General features: G+C 42.0%; 2 protein-coding genes across 2 annotated transcripts in view; one reads left to right on the top strand and one right to left on the bottom strand.

Annotated features, from left to right (window-relative positions):
• Positions 1-21,935, bottom strand: part of LOC110827813 (arylsulfatase B) — a 78,290-nt gene that overhangs the window by 35,757 nt on the left and 20,598 nt on the right. The window lies entirely within an intron of this gene.
• On the top strand, positions 8,202-20,344 carry LOC110827898 (arylsulfatase B-like). The gene is made up of 8 exons (XM_087350537.1): positions 8,202-8,344; positions 10,011-10,170; positions 10,852-11,078; positions 11,639-11,897; positions 14,109-14,266; positions 16,266-16,401; positions 17,381-17,536; positions 18,629-20,344. The coding sequence occupies exons 1-8, from the start codon at positions 8,234-8,236 to the stop codon at positions 19,078-19,080; spliced, it is 1,659 nt and encodes a 552-aa protein (XP_087206663.1). The 5' UTR covers positions 8,202-8,233; the 3' UTR covers positions 19,081-20,344.

The following is a 21,935-nucleotide window of genomic DNA, read 5'->3' as shown; positions in this document are numbered from 1 at the left end:
GGAAAAGCGATCTTTGACCAAGAAACAAATTCCAGTGTACTGAACATCCATCGTAATTATCTGATGTGGCCCAGAATTACATCGCCGTTTTTACCAAAACTAAACTTCTTTGGATGAATGTCGTTTTAAATGACATACTTTACATTCATAGCAATACGAAAAGAGTATTGAAATACTTTCGGGATATTATTTCCAGCAATATGTCAGGCATTATATTAATAATATAATGTGCGTCTGAAGACAAAGATGAGTCCTTTGAACGTGACAACTATCAATAGAGTTTAACAAAAAACTATTTTAAAAGATAAGGTCACTGTTTAACAGTCGAGTCTCGTTTGTACTAAATTTCGTATAATGCTCACATTAATCACTGTCTTATATTTTACAGACTCAAACGACATGTTACGTTCTGACATTGAAAAGTGAAAGGGTATGTGAAAGATGGCTATCACAGGTTTAAATTCAGGCCTACTAATTGACCTTCGTCCATAAGATAAATGAAACGCAGAGAAGGGCAAAATATATAGTCTATGCACCAGTAAGTCCGGTCACGCCAGCTGGTGTCTGGGTAAATACGTGGTGCGTAATGCTTGCACAATTCTCTGATTGCACAGTTTATTACAGTGGAACGCCGCATAACGAATTTTCGCTGAACAAATTGCCTCCAGTAGGCGCCCAGTGACTCACATAAAGAACTTTTCTTGTGCAACCAATTGCTTATTAAGATTTCTGTCTTCTGGGTTGTTGCGCTGTGTAATATGGTATTTGTTTACCAACGTTTCAGAGGTCATACTGCCTCTGTCATCAGGGCGATTCATCACTAGGCTACACAGCGCAACAACCCAGAAGACAGAAATCTTCATACTCATCGCCCTGATGATGGAGGCAGTATGACCTCTGAAACGTTGGTTAACATCGACCAGACTACACAGGGCAAAAACCCAGAAGACAGAAATCTTCATACTCATCGCCCTGATGACGGAGGCAGTATGACCTCCGAAACGTTGGTAAACATCGACCAGACTACACAGCGCAACAACCCAGAAGACAGAAATCTTCATACTCATCGCCCTGATGACGGAGGCAGTATGACCTCCGAAACGTTGGTAAACATCGACCAGACTACACAGCGCAACAACCCAGAAGACATAAATCTTCATACTCTGATGATGGAGGCAGTATGACCTCTGAAACGTTGGTAAACATCGACCAGACTACACAGCGCAACAACCCAGAAGACACAAATCTTCATACTCATCGCTGTGAAAACCTCAAATCTTACAATTTCTTATTACGTCAGATAGTCTCCAATTTCGGTAAATCAGAGTGCTCCGAAGTTGACTCAGCACGCTGAAACCCATTTACGAGCGTTTTAAGATGGATTACACTTGTTCACATTTATTTACTGTGTTTTAGTATTTCAAGACCTATTTGCAGGCTTTACGCTGTTGTTAGAATTTGTTATTTTGTTTGGATTAATGCCACATTTACCATCTTCTTATAACGTTTATTTATCAAACATCTGTATACAAATTTTATAAACCATGTTTCTATGATCAAAAAGATTAACTTGCGACGGTCTAGGAACGAATTAGGTTTTTAACACGTATTTTCAAAATTCACACAACGAATTTTTGGTGGAACGAATTAAATTTTTTATGTGGTGGTCAATTGTATTTCTATTTACTCCTGATGATAGGACACTGGTTTATAACAAAACTTTAATGCCGAAGATTTTAACATATCGACTTTCTTGTGTTCTCTCTCTCTTTCTATATATATATATATATATATATATATATATATATATATATTTTTTTTTTTTTTTTTTTTTTTTCCCTGAAACACAAGTTTGCTTTGAGGAATGTACAAATGGTATGCTTAAAATTCCAAAAGAAGCTATGGTAGGTTTCATATTTAGATAGATAACGTCACTGACCAATAATATAAAGCAAAAATGACCATTTACAAGAAAATTTGTTGCAAATCATGTTTATAATCTCAAGCGTCGGAAATGCTTGCCTAAGACGAGCCACTGCGGCGCTACACTCTGAGTTAGCAAAAGTAAAACTCGCGGCCGTGTTAAGACGTTGACATGACAGCGAAAGGGACGCGTCTCTCCAGAGCAGGGGAAAGTGGCATTGAAGGAGACACAGAGGTTGCAGGAAGAACGAACTACGTACGAAGAGCGGAAACCGCAACGACTTGCGATCGTCATATCGACGCGACAAATACGACATAAATATTTTCTATCGATGATGTGCAGCAAACAGATTTCAACACTCAAGACCGGAAACACGTGATTACCAACAACATTTCTCCCCTTAACAGTTTTCTTAGGGGACCGGAGATGTGGGACAATGTGCGTGATGTTGAATGATTGGCTGATTAGAACAGAATGAGTTGGGAAAGTTTTGGAAAGAAGCAGTCGTAGCTTTCAAGGAACTATCACGGAAATTGCCTGGAGGCGTTGAGGAAAACCACATAATATCTCACTAAGGACAGCCAGTCTCCAGGCCGACATTTGAAACCGGAACAGACAGCGACGTTCGGTATGCACTGCAACAAATACTGCTTCCTATTCGGAAGGTCCCGGGTTCAGATCTAGGCCCGGAGACAGGCTATCCTGACTAGATTTTCTTTTCGTGGTTTTCTTAGTCCCTCCAGGCCACGACCGCTTTCTTCCACAAGGACAAGGGGACGCACTCTTTGGTGGAAAGAACATCATGCAAAAGAATATAAGTTGTTTTTCCCCCTCTCTTTGAATGTGATTATTTGTGGTTTGTTTAAGGACAGCCACAGTGGTCTAGCTTTTAGAACGCTGGCCTTGTAATTCTGGGGTCTCGGGTTCGATTCCCGGCGGTGCCCGAATTTATAACTTGTGTTGGGCAAGGCCGTGGTCTAGGCAACACGGAGTTTTCCTCCGGGGGCTTCCCCGGTTTCTCCGTGGCATCCCCCAACAATTACTCCATTCACACACAGAAGAAGGCAATGGCAAACCACTTCTGGATCATCTGCCAAGAACGTATATGAACAGGTCCCAGTCCGAGAAAAGGATGGAAGGATCCTGTTCATATGGACCTGTCGTCAGACAGAACACTAAATAATAATAATCATCCTCTCGTTTGACGCTATAAATAAATAATGTAACTTATGAACGATGAATGAGTCACGGGTATAAAAGGATATGGAAGAAGGCGGTCATGGAGTATCCAGGCAGTACTCTATTAATTACCTGCAGAAACCAAGCAAAAATATCTAATCACGATCCTTGATAACCCGGCCGAGATTCAAGTTACATTCAACCGACAACTTACGACACGCTTCCAATACCAAATTTAATCGAAATCCATTCCGTACTTTTAGAGATAAAACATAGAGACGGGGTTGACTCTTCACTTATGCGTTCATGTATGTTTCGTACAAACAACGCGTAAAATTTACAATTCCGAAGGATAACTGATAAAGGCAAAGTCAAAGGTAAAGCTTGTCCACTTTTCGCCACGTTGGCTTTTCTTGGGGGGGGGGGGGAGATGAATTATAGCTCCTACTTTTTCTTAACATCGGCTCTAGGTGGGGGTGAGTGGTTAGCAACACGCCCCGGCCCCTTTACCACCGGGAAAGGACCCCAATACTTGTCGGATAGGAGGCTGGGTGGGCCCCACAGCAAGTCTGTACATAAGATTTAATTCGGGAGGCTGAAGTGGGACCTATTTGAGGTCAAGGTTGAAACAAATGACAGAGAAATAGGATATGAAGGGAAGAAAGAGACTGAATTGGTTTAAGATGTGCTCCAATGGCGATCGTTTGTGAGCACGAAAAAACCTTCGATTTTCATATGACAGAGAACCTCCCTGATCAGTCAGATAACTACCAACTTTTCACGAAAGATCGTGATTTGTAGTTGGCTGTGTTCCTTTATACCCAGCAGTACAGTGGGTCCTAGCAATTTGTGGTGGTCTCTGGCTTCCCTTAAAGGAGAGGAAAGGTCAGAGTAAGAAAAGAAATCAAGGCTGTCAGCCTGAGAAAGGACAGGTACAGGCACGACACTGTTCAGGAATATTAGTCGTTAATTACCACACAGCTCATTGACGTAATGCCATTCGGAAATAAGGTACTAGAAGGAAATATGGCCGATGTAGGAGAAAACGGCAAACTCGCTGCCATACTCATAATTTCACAAGTGTCAACAGAAATCAGCACCATTCAGTCACAAGCATCGGCCACGCTGCGTGTAGTAAGACTGTCGCCAACTGCGCAACGCTGCGTTTTGTCAGATGTCATTTAAGTACCAGGGGGAAAAGCTAAGTGGATTCAATTTCCATTTACATATGTAACGTATTAAACTCCGCTTCTAGGAAGTACTTTCGTACTTCCTAGTGCCGGTTCCAAGCCCGGATGAAGGAGGTTGAATGGCTGGTAATATAGTCTTGTGGGATGCACTGATGTCGAGGAGGTGCAACCAATAAAACAGAAGAAATGCTTAAGCTGGTGGACCATCTACCAGTGACACAAGCAAATCCAACCCCTGATAGGGATGGGTGAGGGCGAATACCCGGTGCCTTAAAACTGGGACACCTCGGCTAAGGTACGGTAACCCTAACAGAAGAGTCTCTGGACCTCCGGGTCGTGTGTTCGGGGAGGGGTTAACAACCCTACTCTCTCGTTTCCTCCTTGAGTGCTACGTATCCATCCATCTAAACGTTGTTGCCTGAATCATCGTGAGAGTATTAGATGGACAGACAAACAAACCTAACGCAACGTGAGATAGATGGCTGGAGGCCTTGCAACATCACTGGTCAGGAATTTAGTGAATCGACGCCCAGCTTCGCGACGCCGAACATCACCACGCCTTCGAGAGACGCCAAAATCACCGCGGATTAGTCTCCAGATGATACTGGAGACATAACAGACAACCGACGCCGAGCGCCGCGACGCCTGCCATCTCGACGCCACAACAATAACGCAGGAATAATTCTCAGACACTTAGAATACCATTCGGGGCGATTTTAGAAAATCGATGCCCGGCGTCGCGACGCCTATCCTCGCGACGCCTCCAAATAACTGAAAATTGACGCACAGAAGTTCCTAGATGCCATTGAATACTCAACTATAAAACCGACGCCGAGCGTCGCGACGCCCAGTGATGTCATCAAAAGACTGCAGAAGACGCATATAACGATGATGTGACGTTCGGAATAATACTACACACTCGACGCTAAGGCAGCGACTCTTTAGAAGGATGAAATTTTAACAAAGACGGCGCCTCAACTTAACCTAACCTAACCCAACCTAACCTAACCCAACCTAACCTAACCTAACCTAACCCAACCTAACCTAATCTAACACAACCTAACCTAACCTAACCTAACCCAACCTAACCTTACATAAACCAACCTAACCTAACCTAAAATAACCAACCTAATCTAACCTAACCAACCTAACCTAATCTAATACAACCTAACCTAACCTAACCCAACCTAACCTAACCTAACGCAACGTGAGATAGATGGCTGGAGGCCTTGCAACATCACTGGTTAGGAATGTAGTGAATCGACGCCCTGCTTCGCGACGCCGAACATCACCACGCCCTCGGGAGACGCCAAAATAACCGCGGACTAGTCTCCTGATGACACTGGAGACATACCAGAAACCCGACGCCGAGCGTCGCGACGCCTGCCATTTGGACGCCACCGAAATAACGCAGGAATGATTCTCAGACACTTAGAATACCATTCGGGGTGACTTTAGAAAATCGACGCCCGGCGTCGCGACGCCTATCCTCGCGACGCCTCCAAATAACTGAAAATTGACGCACAGAAGTTCCAAGATGCCATTGAATACTCAATTACAAAACCGACGCCGAGCGTCGCGACGCCCAGTGATGTCATCAAAAGACCGCAGAAGACGCATATAACGATGATGTGACGTTCGGAATAATACTACACACTCGACGCTAAAGGCAGCGACTCTTTCAAAGTATGAAATTTTAACAAAGACGGCGCCCCAACTTAACCTAACCTAACCCAACCTAATCTAACCTAACCTAATCTAACACAACCTAACCCAACCTAACCTAACCTAACCCAACCTAACCTAAACCAACCTAACCTAACCTAACCAACCTAACCAACCTAACCAACCTAACCTAATCTAACACAACCTAACCTAACGCAACCTAACCTAACCTAACCCAACACAACCTAACCTAACCTAACGCAACGTGAGATAGATGGCTGGAGGCCTTGCAACACCACTGGTTAGGAATTTAGTGAATCGACGTCCAGCTTCGCGACGCCGAACATCACCACGCATTCGAGAGACGCCAAAGTCACCGCGGATTAGTCTCCAGATGATACTGGAGACATAACAGACAACCGACGCCGAGCGTCGCGACGCCTGCCATCTCGACGCCACCAAAATAACGCAGGAAAGATTCTCAGACACTTAGAATACCATTCGGGGGGACTTTAGAAAATCGACGCCCGGCGTCGCGACGCCTATCTTCGCGACGCCTGTAAATAACTGAAAATTGACGCACAGAAGTTCCTAGATGCCATTGAATACTCAAGTACAAAACCGACGCCGAGCGTCGCGACGCCCAGTGATGTCATCAAAAGACCGCAGAAGACGCATATAACGATGATGTGACGTTCGGAATAATCCTACACACTCGACGCTAAGGCAGCGACTCTTTCGAAGGATGAAATTTTAACAAAGACGGCGCCCCAACTTAACCTAACCCAACCTAACCTAACCTAACCTAACCCAACCAAACCTAACCTAATTCAACCTAACCTAACCTAATCTAACACAACCTAACCTAACCTAACCTAACCCAACCTAACCTAACCTAACCAACCTAACCAACCTAACCAACCTAACCTAATCTAACACAACCTAACCTAACGCAACCTAACCTAACCTAACCCAACACAACCTAACCTAACCTAACGCAACGTGAGATAGATGGCTGGAGGCCTTGCAACATCACTGGTTAGGAATTTAGTGAATCGACGCCCAGCTTCGCGACGCCGAACATCACCACGCCCTCGGGAGACGCCAAAATAACCGCGGACTAGTCTCCTGATGACACTGGAGACATACCAGAAACCCGACGCCGAGCGTCGCGACGCCTGCCATTTGGACGCCACCGAAATAACGCAGGAAAGATTCTCAGACACTTAGAATACCATTCGGGGCGACTTTAGAAAATCGACGCCCGGCGTCGCGACGCCTCCAAATAACTGAAAATTGACGCACAGAAGTTCCAAGATGCCATTGAATACTCAATTACAAAACCGACGCCGAGCGTCGCGACGCCCAGTGATGTCATCAAAAGACCGCAGAAGACGCATATAACGATGATGTGACGTTCGGAATAATACTCCACACTCGACGCTAAGGCAGCGAGTCTTTCGTAGGACGAAATTTTACCAAAGACGGCGCCCCAACCTAACCAAACCTAACCTAACCCAACCTAACCTAATCTAACACAACCTAACCTAACCTAAACCAACCTAACCTAACCAACCTAACCTAAACTAACCTAACCTAACCCAACTTATGAAGTTCCCTATCGTGTAATTTCTTGCAGTCATTTGATATTTCAGCTTTAACGGATGCAAATGTATTGCTCATAATTTCTCTAATTGAATTTATAACCAGAATAGACATTTTTATCAAGATTTTAGGTTCCTAAGGTGGTGAAGGTGTCTACTGTGGTCTTGTGAAGACAACAGGGCGTCACATCCCAAAAGGCCACAATCGACCAACTTATTGTATTATTCGATTCTTTACATCATCCGTTCAATGTTTTGTTTTGTACCGACTTCCATGATGAATTGTAAACAATTTCATTTCTTGGGTACCACAAGTTGTTACCTAATATGTTAATAGATGACAGAACACATTTATTTCTTCTCACAATATCACTCATCGATATGAAGTAAAAAAGAACCGGTTTAAAAACGCTATATCTCGTCCGTAACAGTTAACGTATCAAGTCAAAATTCTATTTTATCTCTTCAGTATCTGGGAGGAAGGTCTATTTCTGGGAAAATAGGTCATTAACACAATCTAGTTTCAAATCAACGGTAAACGCACTGCTGATGCACGAGAGTTAAAAACACATTCCGAACGAGGTGAGGCAAGATGCAGAAATATTTGTCTTGTGGTCAGGGAAAGTTAACAGTGTCGAAGTACATCCTCCTATGATCGGACGGACCTTGTGATGGGATTTGTGGCGGTACCAATTTGTGTCGCTCTCATTTCGACCCTCCTTCACTTATCAGCATCCAAAAGTTCGCCACCACACATCGTCTTCATCCTGGCCGACGACCTTGTAAGTTCATTTTTATGAAATCTGACTTAAACAAGGCTCCAGAAGTAAGCTCGTTTGCCTTTAACACGTATAGTTCTAGTCTACATATTAAAATTTAATAAATTATTCATATAGGGTTTGAGACTTTCGTGGCGAGTACAATCAATATAATGTTCTCGGGCAATCAGCCGCGTCAACTGCTTACCGTATTAAACCGACGTTTCGGGAACCAACTCTGTCCTCTTCATCAGGGTCCTGTCAACAGGCGACTTCAGAGGTATCCAGTCACATCAGAACCCTGATGATGGTGACAGAGTTGGTCCCCGAAACGTCGGTTTATTATGGTAACCAGTTGACGCGGCTGATAACCCGAGAATATTTTATTGATATTATCCATAAATTGTGAGTTACAGGAAGACAATAAATTGGGAATTACACCTTATTTCTCAAACATTTATCACATAAGGATCGATATTTATTTAGACCTATCTACTACATAAATATTTTTATAAAACATACTCAGAAATCATGAAATCATCATACTCACAGTATGGAAAATCAAATCGTAATCAAGAAAAGTTGCTTATAAAGAAACGAAAATACGGCGACTAATATATACGTCAATGGTATTGCTCAGCCTTGAAGATGGAGACAGTATGTTACTCTGAAACGGTGGTATCTATTAACAAGTTTTCACGAGTCAACCCAGAACAACATCGACATCTTCAGAGCCGTGAGACTTCGAATCTCACATGTACGAGGCATTATTTTAAATACACTGATAATTAGAAAAATCCACAACTACAATTCGTAATCTGTGGTGTTATTTTTTCGAAGAGCAGTATCAAACCTCAGTTTATTCAATATAAGCCTCTTACTTTTTCTTTAAAGAAAACTTAGTAGAGAAACGACATTGATACTTTTGTACCAGTGTCAAATAACAAGATCAAAAGTGCACATAAATGGTCATACGAAGTAGAAACAAACTTTCGAATGAAATACCGCTGCAGAGTGCTTGATAAAAACGTAGTTCATTGAATGTTCAGAGAAATGTCTGCGAAAACTGTTATGTTACCTTGTGCAAGTACCCATTGTCTCATAGAATAAAGCAAAGTGAGTAACAGTCCACACTGAATTTACAGTTAGATGAATCAACTGATGCTACCAATCTGTTTTGTTAGCGAATGCACTCTGCTTGAGCGAAGATAAAATTTAAGAAGAAATTCTGTTTTTCCTCCAATTCAAATGAAATACAATAGGAAGAGATATTTTCAATCTGACTGATGCATATTTTAATGACACTGTAATAAGAGAAAAGATTATGTCATAAATAATCTCACAATTAAGAAAGTTTAGACATTTTAAAATTCGTATGTTATTCTAAGATTCTACCAGGCACCCCAAAATACTTCAGAGGGCAATCAATGAACACGCGGTCTGCCCGTGAGAACTGTATGTTCGCACCTGCTCAACTTTTGTGCAACAGATATGAACAGCGGAATGATAATCAGGGTGACTTTCACTCGGTTGTCACGGTGGAGGTCACGATGATGTTTTATTTGCTTCCGAATTCATTTTTATACCTCAGTACGAGATTTTTGTTGCGTTGCGTTTTAAATGGTGCACAATTGCTTGCTGAGTAATGACGAAACTGTTTCAAAAATTAATGTTTATCTCTCGCTGGCAGGGATGGAACGACGTGAGTTTCCACGGGTCGGATCAGATTCCGACGCCCAACATTGACGCCTTGGCTTACAATGGCGTTATCCTCAACAGCCACTACTCACTGCCACTCTGCACGCCGTCAAGGGCTGGGCTTCTCACGGGAAAGTACCCCATACACAACGGTACAGTCGCTTTCTCCCTCCCTTTACATCCGATCAGACTCCGTAGAAATCTTCCGAATGTTGGGCTTATTCCTGTATCACTGGATTATAATTGTGTCTGTCCTGACGCGAATGTTTTATGGAGTCTGCTGTAGTCGATTCTCTTGTGTTGAGTATCCATTTTAGACAACTCATTTTATGATAAAATTGTACCCGTGTGAAGATAACTGCGTCATGTAGTCTGGTAGAACGCTATTGCCCTGATTATGGAGACAGCAAGAACCTCTGAAACGTCAGTACGATTCTTCCATACCACACGGTGCTACAACCCGGAAGACAGCCACTCTCAGACTCACCGCTGTGTAAACCTCGAATCCTATTCATTACAGTTTTCATACGAGACCACCAACGGACCATAATCTGAGGCAAATTATTTCAGTAAACACATTTACGCTGTTTCTGTGCCTTCATTTTTAATATTACCTTCCTGCTTTCTGGTAGGTATCTCAGATGTTCTCTTCCAGAGGTTTCCAATCAAAATCTTTCATGCATTTTTCTTCTCAATGCATGCTACGTGCCCTGTCCACATCACCGTCTTTGGTTTTATCACAATACATTAAGACACGCTGTTACATTTAAATAATAAAATATCTTCTGTGTCCATGTTGCGTAATTACAGTAAGACCATGTTATGTAAGGCAGGCATGCAGCAGAACCTAATCCTGGAGCCGGAACCCTGGGGTCTGCCCCTTTCGGAGATCCTGTTGCCCCAGTATCTGTCGGGTCTCGGCTACAAGAGTCACGCAGTGGGAAAGTGGCACCTGGGGTTCTACAAGAAGGCCTACACGCCTACAGCCCGTGGATTTTCCTCTCACTTCGGCTTCTGGAACGGATACCAGGACTACTACTCGCACACGGTACAGGCATCGGTAAGGTCACGGCAATTATCACTTAGTCCTTTCTGTGGAACAAACGCAATGTCATGTTCACTTGAACTCTGGACACATTTCATGTGTGATAACACAGTGCGAGAAAAATGTATTTTTATAGTAAAATATGCAACGAAGGGGCTTTTTGGGAGACACAGGATCCATAAACATAGAGGTATTTAAGTAAGATTTTCGGTCTCGCGTTTCAGAAATCCTTGCTTCCTCTATCATCAGGGCGATGAGACATGTCCTGATGATGGAGGCAGCGTTGGTAAACTTATGCCAGACTACATTGCCAGTCATCGTCGAGGAATTCAACTATCTGAGCGACTATTACCTTCTCAAGGATTCTGCTGTTTCTAGTTAGTGAAACGGGGTCTTCTGGTTTATGATAAAGTCCAGTGACGGGTTCTTGTGAACACGGGAACAAACCTTCGGTTTCCGTAAAGGCTGAGGAATTTCTTGACTGCATTTTACCCTTGCGACTTTTAGCGCTGTGTTGCTGAAGAGAACTCTGATCCATTCAGTTACTGACAGCTGGCGCATGAATCCTCTTACAGTTTCTTCCGTACGAAGGATATGACATGCGGCGCGACCTCGAGGTGGCACAAGACGCAAGGGGTCACTATTCCACTGACCTCTTCACAGACGAAGCCGTGTCAATCATCAACCGACACGATCCTACAAACAGCTCACTGTTCCTCTACTTAGCTCACCTGGCACCACACGCGGGCAACTACGAGACCCCTCTTCAGGCCCCTCAAGACGCCATAGAGCGGTTCGCCTACATCAGGGACCCAAACAGGAGAAAATACGCAGGTATCGCATTTCCTAACTCGTACACTGCTATTTGCAGTGCTTATTCTTAGTCGAAAGTGGCGATAGATTAATTATCAGTCCTGGTTCAAATATCGGTCCGAACACTCGATAAAGTGTAGCTTCGGCTTTCAGGGGTGAGCCACGTTGAGAATTACCCAAAGTTTCGAGAAATATTACATTCGCCATCTGATGACAACCAAATACTGAAATTACACATTGAACTCCAGCCTCGAAAACCTAAGTATAAGTATACTGATAAAGATTTCGTGGTTTTCCTGTCACCCCAGGAAAATGTTGGAATACTGCCTTAAAGTACCCACGACCACTGCTTCATTCCCACATCCTTCCCAATCCATTATTCATTGGACGCTATATTCTTTTATCTTTACGTCGCTAACATCTCTACTACCTCGTCTCCCCAGAGTCTAGACCAGGGGTGGCCAACCCAAATGATCTTTCGGGCCACTTTGGAAATGCATCATAACTCCGCGGGCCACATATAAAATTATATATCCCCATATTAGATTTAGATACACTATAGACATTTTTTTGGAGTGAAAAATTGAAACATAATGAGTTATTATTATTGTGTTTACTATTATTCTTACATGTAAACATAGATAATATAATAATAATGATACTAAGCGTACATTTTGTAAAAGTGTGATGAATCTCGCGGGCCGGAAAAATGTTCAAGGCGGGCCACATGCGGCCCGCGGGCCGCGGGTTGGCCACTCCTGGTCTAGACCGGTCCTAGTCCCAAGCTGGTGGAACTGCGGGGGACCTGGGCCGTAATGATTCGGACATATTCTGACAATGAGCGACATCTCTTGGCCACAATTTAAACTTGTCGCGCGATACTGCTGCTATGCGTGGCCAATAGGTGAGAAGCAGGAAAAATTGTAGAGGACGGAGAAAACATGTTCCAATGCCATTACGTCCGCTTCAAAGCAAACGGGAAGGAACACGAGTTTCCGCGGTGAGAAACCAGCGCCGATCCTCCCAGCTCGATCTCAGCAAGAACCGCGGATAAAACTTAAAACTGGAGGCAGTTTCTGTGGTTATGTAGTCGTACGGGTTCATTGCAACCCCTACAGAATATTATGAGATCTACAACAAAATCATCCTTCGAAATTGTTGACACTATTGCACTGTTTATATTCAGTCATATTCAAATGATATCACACTTCCTAAAATTTTCCACTACTCTGATAACAGAACCTGAGGTTCAACAGCATTAATACGAGTACCAAACACCAGTTTCAGCCACGTGTGATCTCCACCACGTATCCACACTCCCCCGATCAATCTTAACGTTATTATCCCATCTCCTCGGCATTCCACGCGATCACCTTCCAAGAATTTCCCCACTAAAATCATGTATGCTTTCCTTATTGACAGACATTTCACAGGTTCATACTGCCTCCATCATCAGGGCGATCGTCCTGGTGCCTGAGGTAGAAAGTACCTCTGAAACGTCGTTCAGTTTGTAAGAGACTATACGGTGCAACAACCAGAAGTCATCTTCGAAGCCGTTAGAACCTGAAATTTCTCTTCATACACTACAAGGTGGCCTACATAAATAATGAAATTTCCGCTTATTTAATATCTTAAATTTCTCGCTTCATTCAATCTTCAGGAGTAAATATATGTCCCCCTGAACACACTTGTCGAGTGGTTGGCACTGCTGCTTCGTGTCCGGGAGATCTCTGGTTTAAATCTTATTCCGAAGGCCAATTATCATGACCAAGGCATTACGTAGTCTTCCTCAGTCCCTTCAAGCAAATGCCGGGATAGTGCCTTTAATTAGGCAACGTACCACTTCCTTCCACGTCATCTCCACTCATTCTTTAATCATCATATCATCGACGTTACATGTCTGAGCTACTGACATCGTTGTTAACAAATAACAAATTTATAAATATAAACATTTGTCATGCGAGTTCTTGCTTTAACGCAGGAGACCATTTTCTCACCCACATAAAACATGTGGCAAAATTGTTTGTATCAGCGCTTACTAGGTACAGTTTTTGATAACAGTTCGAACTGTATTGTAATAACAATAATTTCCAGAATTTATTATTTTTATGGTAAATTTTATTTTTACTTGCTAGTATCGCTACCAGATACACTTTGAGTAATTCTCAAACGACAATAATTAAAACGTAAATGTTTATTGGGGTGAAATTTAACGAAAGAATTTCCTTGCAGCTATGATATGGAAGATGGACGAGTCGGTGGGCAGGGTCATGCAGGCACTGAAAGACAAACAAGTGCTGGACAGAACGATTGTAATATTCGTGTCTGATAACGGCGCGCCTACCACAGGAATTCATCCCAATCACGGCTCCAACTGGCCGCTCAGAGGGGTGAGAAGAAATGAGTTTCTCCAGAGTAACACTACAGTACAACTACAACTTTTAATTCTACTATGGTTTCAATATAACTAACTAACTAACTAACTAAATGGCTTACCGAACCCGAAGGTTCATCACCGAATTAACCAAAGCCCTCCACCGGACCCTGTCCTAGGCCAACAAAATCCAGTCGCCTTCAACTCCTACCTCCCATAGATCCCGCCTGACATTATCCTCCCATCTACGTCTAGGTAACCCCAGCGGTCTCTTCCCCTCAGGCTTCCCAACCAATACCCGGTGCACACCTCTTGTCCCATCCATGCACGCTACATGCCTCGCCCATCTCATTCTTCCCGACTTAATCACCCTGACAATACTGGGGGAGGAGTACAGATTTTTATAAGTTCATCAATACGTAGTTTTCTCCAGACCCCATCGTCTTATCTCCTAGGCCCAAATATCCTCCTCAAACACCTGCAGTCTATGTTCCTCCCTCAGAGTGAGAGACCATGTTTCGCACCCATACAAAACAACAGGGAACACTATTGTTTTATGTACTTTAATTTTCAGGTTCTTAGAAATCAGACAAAATATTTTGAACTGAGAAGTAGCAAGCATTTCCAGAATTTAATCTCCTCCTAACTTCCTCATGAGCGTCATTTTGATTGGTTATTGTTGTTCCCAGATATTTGAACTCTGTAACACTTTCAAAGGACTTATTAGCTACCCTAAGATAATTTTGCCCGCCTGTCTGCTGATGACGAGATACTAACATGTACTTAGTTTTTTCTGAATTTACTTCTAGCCCCACCTGTCTACTAGCCTCTAGTAAAACTTCTGGGTTCCTCTTTATTATAACTATGGTTCTAATATGCAGTAACAAATTCCTTGGAACGGCTCGTTTTTAGAAGCTTAAAGTCGTTCATGCTATCGATAAACACCCCGACTTTCATGAGATGCGAAGGTGTTTGTAATAACCAGCCACATTAACCCATTTCCGAGCGGCATAAATCCTGTCCACTTTTATACACGCTGCTTCTTTCTAATCTGTTCTATTCATATTATCCTCCCATCTACACCTAGACTCACGGTTTGTGTTTTGGACACCGTGAAAATCCAAACTGAGCGTTAAACTACAAATTTGGAAATTAGGATATGATAAAGGTACAGATATTTTCTTGAAGGAACTTCAAATTTCGGCAATTATTTTCATTCATTAACGGCGCATGTGCACAGGGCAAGTTTCAATCTGCCATCACTTTCCGCCAACTCCCTGTAACATGAGACTGTATAGCTCAGCTATTAAGACGCTATGGGCCAGACGGCCAATTCCACGCACCCCGAGTCCCACCCAGACGCTTATCCAATATTTATCGGGGCTCTCTCCCCAGGAGTAAGGCGGTCCCAAAAGTGAAGTTGACCACTCGTGGCAGTCGTAATCAAATTGCACGCTTCACGGCCATGGAGGGACTTCATTTACCTCACCGCGCGGCTCCAGCGTTGCTAGTTTTCCTACGGTGCGAGTTCTGAGCTGTCTCTACTCGCCCGGAGTCCGCTGTTCGTGTTGTGATCTTGAACCATGAAATTTAGTGACGGCTACTATCGTTAATGCTTATCCTTCTTTGTTTAAACTGCTCACAACAAAATTTACTGTCAAATACAACTTTAACGAAGCATGTTTTTTGACACCAGACCAGACAAAACTACACAGGGCAGCACAAAATACATACGCTGGCCGAATGTGGCCCGTGAATGATAACCCCTCTCTCATGTCTGTGACCTGCTGGTTCGTTTATGTGATCGCTATTTAGCAGTGTTTGAAACTTTGTTAGTATAGTTTTCTCTCTTATCTAGGAACATTTAAAATTCGCAGGAGTAATAAACACATTTGAAAACTCTGTATTTCGACGTGGATTTAACCTTTCCAGTCTTGTTCAGCTTAGTCAGGGCGGAAAAATGACCCCCTCTGACCATGGTCATTCACAGTATATCACACTTATTTCAATTTCAGGTGAAGGGAACCCCCTGGGAGGGCAGCAGTAGGACCGTGGCCCTATTGTGGAGCAAAGAACTTCAAAATAAAAAGAGAGTTTCAAACCAGCTCATGCACATAACAGACTGGTTACCGACTTTATACTCGGCTGCTGGTAAGAGATTTCCTGAGTTTCGATTGATACCTGTTGCCTCTTTGGAACCCTATTAACATCTTACGAATTGATTATTATTATATATAGACGTGGAAGTGTTCACTTTCCGTTAGGTACAACCGTCTTGAGACGCCATCTGGCCAAGGCAATAATCACTATTTGCAAATGGGAAAGATTGGCCGATATGTGAATGCCACCAAGCGTTTGGAACTTGTATAAAACTGAACTGCGATATTTGAAAAACAAAAATATTTATGTTCTAGGAAGGGCGTGTTCATGAAACTCATTTCGATATCTTGTAATTCCTTGCCGAGATTATGAACTTGCAAATTTCACTAACAACGTTACCTCTGCTGTATGCATGACAAGTAAATCTTGCTTGGTGATAAATCTTTGGAAGAAAAGAGATGTTTTATAACCGCGAGAAATATTTTATTCGATCGTGATAATTATTGTGTTAATATACACTGTTAAGTGACTCACATCAGCCACGGCGGCCGAGTCTTGAAAGCTTCTGCGTAGCTATTGCCACGTGTCGTATCAGAGAAAAGGTGTGTAAGTATTTAGTTACTTGAAGATTTCTGTCTTCTGGGTTGTTGTGCCGTGTAGTCTGCAGCAATCATCAGACTCACCGCTGTGGAAACTTCAAATCTTATATAATCAGTTACTTCAAGTGTGAAGCAGACGCCATTTGTTTCTCTCTCTCACTCACTCTACTCCACCTCCTTAATTCGCGTCTGTCTCTTTAGTCGCATGACTATTATGGCGATCAACAAGGAGGAATTCGTGGGCAGGGTTATGAGAAATCCATAGTCTATATAAAGCACATAACATACCAATCGGAGAACAACTTTGGAGACTCGGTCTTAAATTGGAAGATATTATTGAAATTGATATCGAGGTTAAAGGCAGCCGTGGCACGCAGCTGAACATTTAGGCTACTGTACGGTATTTCATTAGCATTCTGATGTCATTGCAGGAGGGGACGTTTCGAAATTGACGGGTATCGACGGGGTGGACATGTGGGATGCCATTTCCCGCGACCTCCCGTCACCTCGCACGAGTCTGCTGCTCAATATCGACGACAGCAGTGGGTACTCGGCCCTGCGGTTGGGAAGATACAAGTATGTCAATGGTGAGTGGAAACAAAGCGTTGAAGCAAACGCCTGTTTCGTTCAGCTGGTTAAATTCTTCTCCTTTTATGAAACCAGAAGGCTAATTATAGTGCCTATGTGGTCTTCTGGGTTATAACGTCAGGTGGATTTCTAGTAGATACCAACGTTTCTGATGAACATATAAAACGCCCCCTACTTCAGTCCTAAGGATCGAAAACTTTACCGCTGTAAGAACATCAAATATAGAGTACGTTCATTTCATAAATTTATGCCCCTGGATCAGCTGAATCCGGTCAACATCCTCATACCCTATTTCTGTGGGATCTATTTTAATATTATACTCACCCCCTCGGTATCTCACAAATATAATATTTCTTTCTCGATGTTTATGTTGCTGACTTCAAAAAACTTATAAGACAAATGTTTTATATTATAGGTTATGATAATAACATCAAAAATTTATGTCATTCCAATTCTATACAATATGAACTGACTGAGAAAACAGACAAAGTTTGATTTTTGAGTGTGTAAATTACACTTCTTGGTTGCAATGACAGACAGACAGACAGATTAGACACCAAAAATGAATAAGATGATATAGTTGCGTCATATTGTGAAACTAATTAATTAGGAACCGAAACATGTTGTAAAAAGATGTTCCAAATGTAAATCGATTGTTCGATGAGAAACATCAAATGATACTTTAATTATCTTAATTGTAAATTTTATATATGAATTGTGATTAGACGGACAAAAACCGAATAATTAATAACCAAAAATGAAGTTTAATCTAAATATGGTCTGAGACAGTAGTAAGTCTAAAGCTCTCTTCATGCGAAAAAAGAAGTTCGAGGCCACGAATCTATAATAAAAAAAGACTTAAAATGCTGTTTAGCGTCTTCAAAAAGTAATTGCTGTTATGTACTTCTCATATTAAATTATATATGACATGTTGTGGCCTTTTCTTAGAAATGTTTGCTATAATTATGGCATTATCCCCGGAAAGGAAAAGCTTCTACTTTGGTAATCGCTGGCTTGGGACATGAAATTCGCGTTTTGCATCGAATGCGACGGTCAGATCCAGTTCAGTGACAGTTATTCTTTGGTTCTAGGGAGCTTTCTGTTTGGAAACCTGGACACGTGGACCGAAAACCCGTGTACTGACGAGGACGATCCTAGGTACGACACAGCAGCAGTTCTGAGTAGCTTGACGGCCGACGCTGTCGCATCCTGCACGGCTCCAGCTACCAGACACGAGCTGGAGGAACTGCGAATCCAAGCCACGGTCCGTTGCAATGCTCCGGCCCTCAAGCCCTGCAGACCCTTACAGCAGCCCTGCGTCTTCGACGTCCTGTCAGATCCTTGCGAGAGGCAAAACCTATACCAGAAGAATAGTGACACGCTGAAGCTTCTGGAGATGACAATGGCAGCCTATAGGCGCACTGCGGTGAAGCCTAACAACAGGCGTTCTGACAAATTTGCTGACCCAAAGTATTGGAATAACACGTGGACCTACTGGCAGGATCTCCCATTTCCTTTGATCACAAAAGGACACGGAAAATAACATAGCATTATGCAAAAACTAGTTTTAAGTTTGTGTCTAATTTCCCACAGCCATTTTGTTCAGTAATGGCGTAAAATATCTGACATATTCACAAGTATTTTTTTAAAAGTATGTGTGGACATCCATGTATGTATATTTGTATGTGTATGTATTTATGTATGTGCATGCATGTGTATATGCTAATCTAAACTGTGTGCAATTTCAGATAGTCAACTTGTGACAAAGGTTCAGTCGACATAAGTTCGGATATTTATAAATAAAAAGGTTTCTTCTTCTGTATGAATTTAGCATCAGGACTACTGGACGAAACTTGATTAAATTTGATAGGCGGCGTTTACAACAAGATAACTGAATTAATTTCTTTTCAGTTCATATCGTGCCAACATTACCTATTAATTTAAAATAAGTTCAAATACGACTTCACCTGATTTTCCCAGAACGGTCCATCCTATAACAACATTCGCTATATTAAACATGAATATCAACAAGATTACGTTTTAAGCACAGCTTCGTTAATAGTTGAAGTGAGACTCATGTGAATTAGGAGTTAGATCGAACTTAGATCAATTCTAAAGCTTTTACTGCAAACCGCCAACACAAAATCTAAACCGAAATGCGTTCAATAGTTTTCAAATTGACACGCAAATATTGCGGCAACCTTTTACGAAAGAGTTTCCGGGACCCCCGTGCATGTGACTTATTAAGCCCCCTGTAACGTCTGGACACCTGCGTGTGTACTGTAAGTTGAATAACGGACAGTTTTAATGTTTACGCACTCATCAGATGATACGGAGATCGAGGTGAATACTCTAAATCCATATCAAACACTGTATCTGATAAGACATAAGTGTGCATTTAACTAATTAGCGCAGTGACTTGATAAAAATGCTTAAGTTTTGTCGTAATTTTTTTCAGGGCTCCTTTAGGGGCTAACGTACGTCTGTCTGACCCCAGTCGAATCGATTTTAATAAAACAGGCATTATTTTGAAGATTTTAATTCAACTCGGTATGAACATCATGCCAATGTGTGTTTATTTTTGTACATTCTGTGATTATGCGAGTATGCGTGAACAGAGAAGTACTACATCTAGCTGCGATACCACCTCAGAAATTCGCATAATCACCATGTGAGTATTACTTATTGAAGTAAATCAGTAAGTATAAAATTGGGGCGGCCTACAGTGGCATGATATTCATACCGAGTTGGATGAGGATTTGTCTGTCAACCGCTGAAAAATTTGTTTTATTAATTAGGAAAATTCACGCGGATATGACCATCCATTAGCATATCTTATCTTATTATTATTATTTAGTGTTCTGTCTGACGACAGGTCCATATGAACAGGATCCTTCCATCCTTTTCTCGGACTGGGACCTGTTCATATACGTTCTTGGCAGATGATCCAGAAGTGGTTTGCCATTGCCTACTTCTGTGTGTGAATGGAGTAATTGTTGGGATGCCACGGAGAAACCGGGGAAGAAGCCCCCGGAGGAAAACTCCGTGTTGCCTAGACCACGGCCTTGCCCAACACAAGTTATAAATTTGGGCACCGCCGGGAATCGAACCCGAGACCCAAGGATTCCAATACCAGCGTTCTAACCGCTAGACCACGATAAGATAAAAGTAGACTAAAATTATGTCCCGTTAAACCGTTGAGATTCGTGTCTTGATTGCATACGATCGGGTTCAGAAGGTAGACCATTGTTCTAGGTATTTTTATTTTTACATGGAAACGTTATGTTAGTTCCGGGCAGCGGTCAACTGCGTGGAACCTTGCGTGAATTCCATCCATGCCATTGTAATCTTAAGGTTAATTGATGACTATAAAACACACAATTAATGCGTAAGAGATTTTATTTTGTAGGCATTGTATACAGGACCTTGTCGGTTTACCACGTCTGTTATTTAGTTCAAGGTAAAACGCATGTACGTAATGTAATTCTTGTCAATATGATCCCTACACACGTCTTAATTTTCATTACTTTTTACAAAAAAAATTTTATTTCTCCGAAGTCTACAGAGTCTCTGGGTAAAGCCAGGACACACGTGATTAGCCAACCGTTTGCTGTTTACGGCACGTCGTTGTATAAATTTTTGAGGTTATGTAGCGGTGAATAAGTCGACAGGACGATTTTATCGATGGATCGAGAATAATGTACTCCTTCTCTGTTTTTAGATACTACACCGGCATTCTACTTATAAATTTAAAAAATACTGTGCTTTACTGTATGTCAAGTATTGATATATATAGCTGATTACAAAATTTCTTACCTATCATGGAACCTAAACTTCCATTACCTGGCTCACAATAATATTCTTTAGACTCTATTCAGAACAAATTACATTCAGACCACGTTTTCACACCCTAGTTCTCTCAAATATACTTCAATATCACTCTGTTATTTATACCTAGGTCTCCCAAGTTGTATCTTCTCTTATAGTTACCAACTATAGTGTGTATGCATAGCTCACTAACCCCATGCATGTACGGGAGGTCCAGGGTTTACATCTTATCCCGGTATATCCCGAATACCGGGTATCTATTGCAATTCAAATAATTTATGTAAATGTTTCTTATATATTTATATATTATGTTTTTAAAAACCTGTTTTTCAAACACTGTTCATTCGGTAGAATTTTTCTGACAAAGGAACTGAGACTTTTGCAGCAACAGCGTACTTCTTTAGACAATAATTTTTGATCAGGTAGTCAATAAATTTACAGAATATTATGGAAATCGAAGGTTCATTACCACGCTCACATTAGGATGCTACTGAACCATGTACCAACCTATACATATATGTATTCAACTTGAGACAGGTCTTTAAAAATACAGAAAGAAAAAGTACATAC

The sequence above is a fragment of the Zootermopsis nevadensis genome, unplaced genomic scaffold, assembly GCF_977971745.1.
Source record: "Zootermopsis nevadensis isolate Lab colony 2312 unplaced genomic scaffold, Znev_1.0 Znev_ptg000017l, whole genome shotgun sequence".
NCBI lineage: Eukaryota > Metazoa > Arthropoda > Insecta > Blattodea > Termopsidae > Zootermopsis > Zootermopsis nevadensis.
Note: the sequence above shows the minus strand (reverse complement) of the source record. Positions and strands in the feature narration are given on the sequence as shown.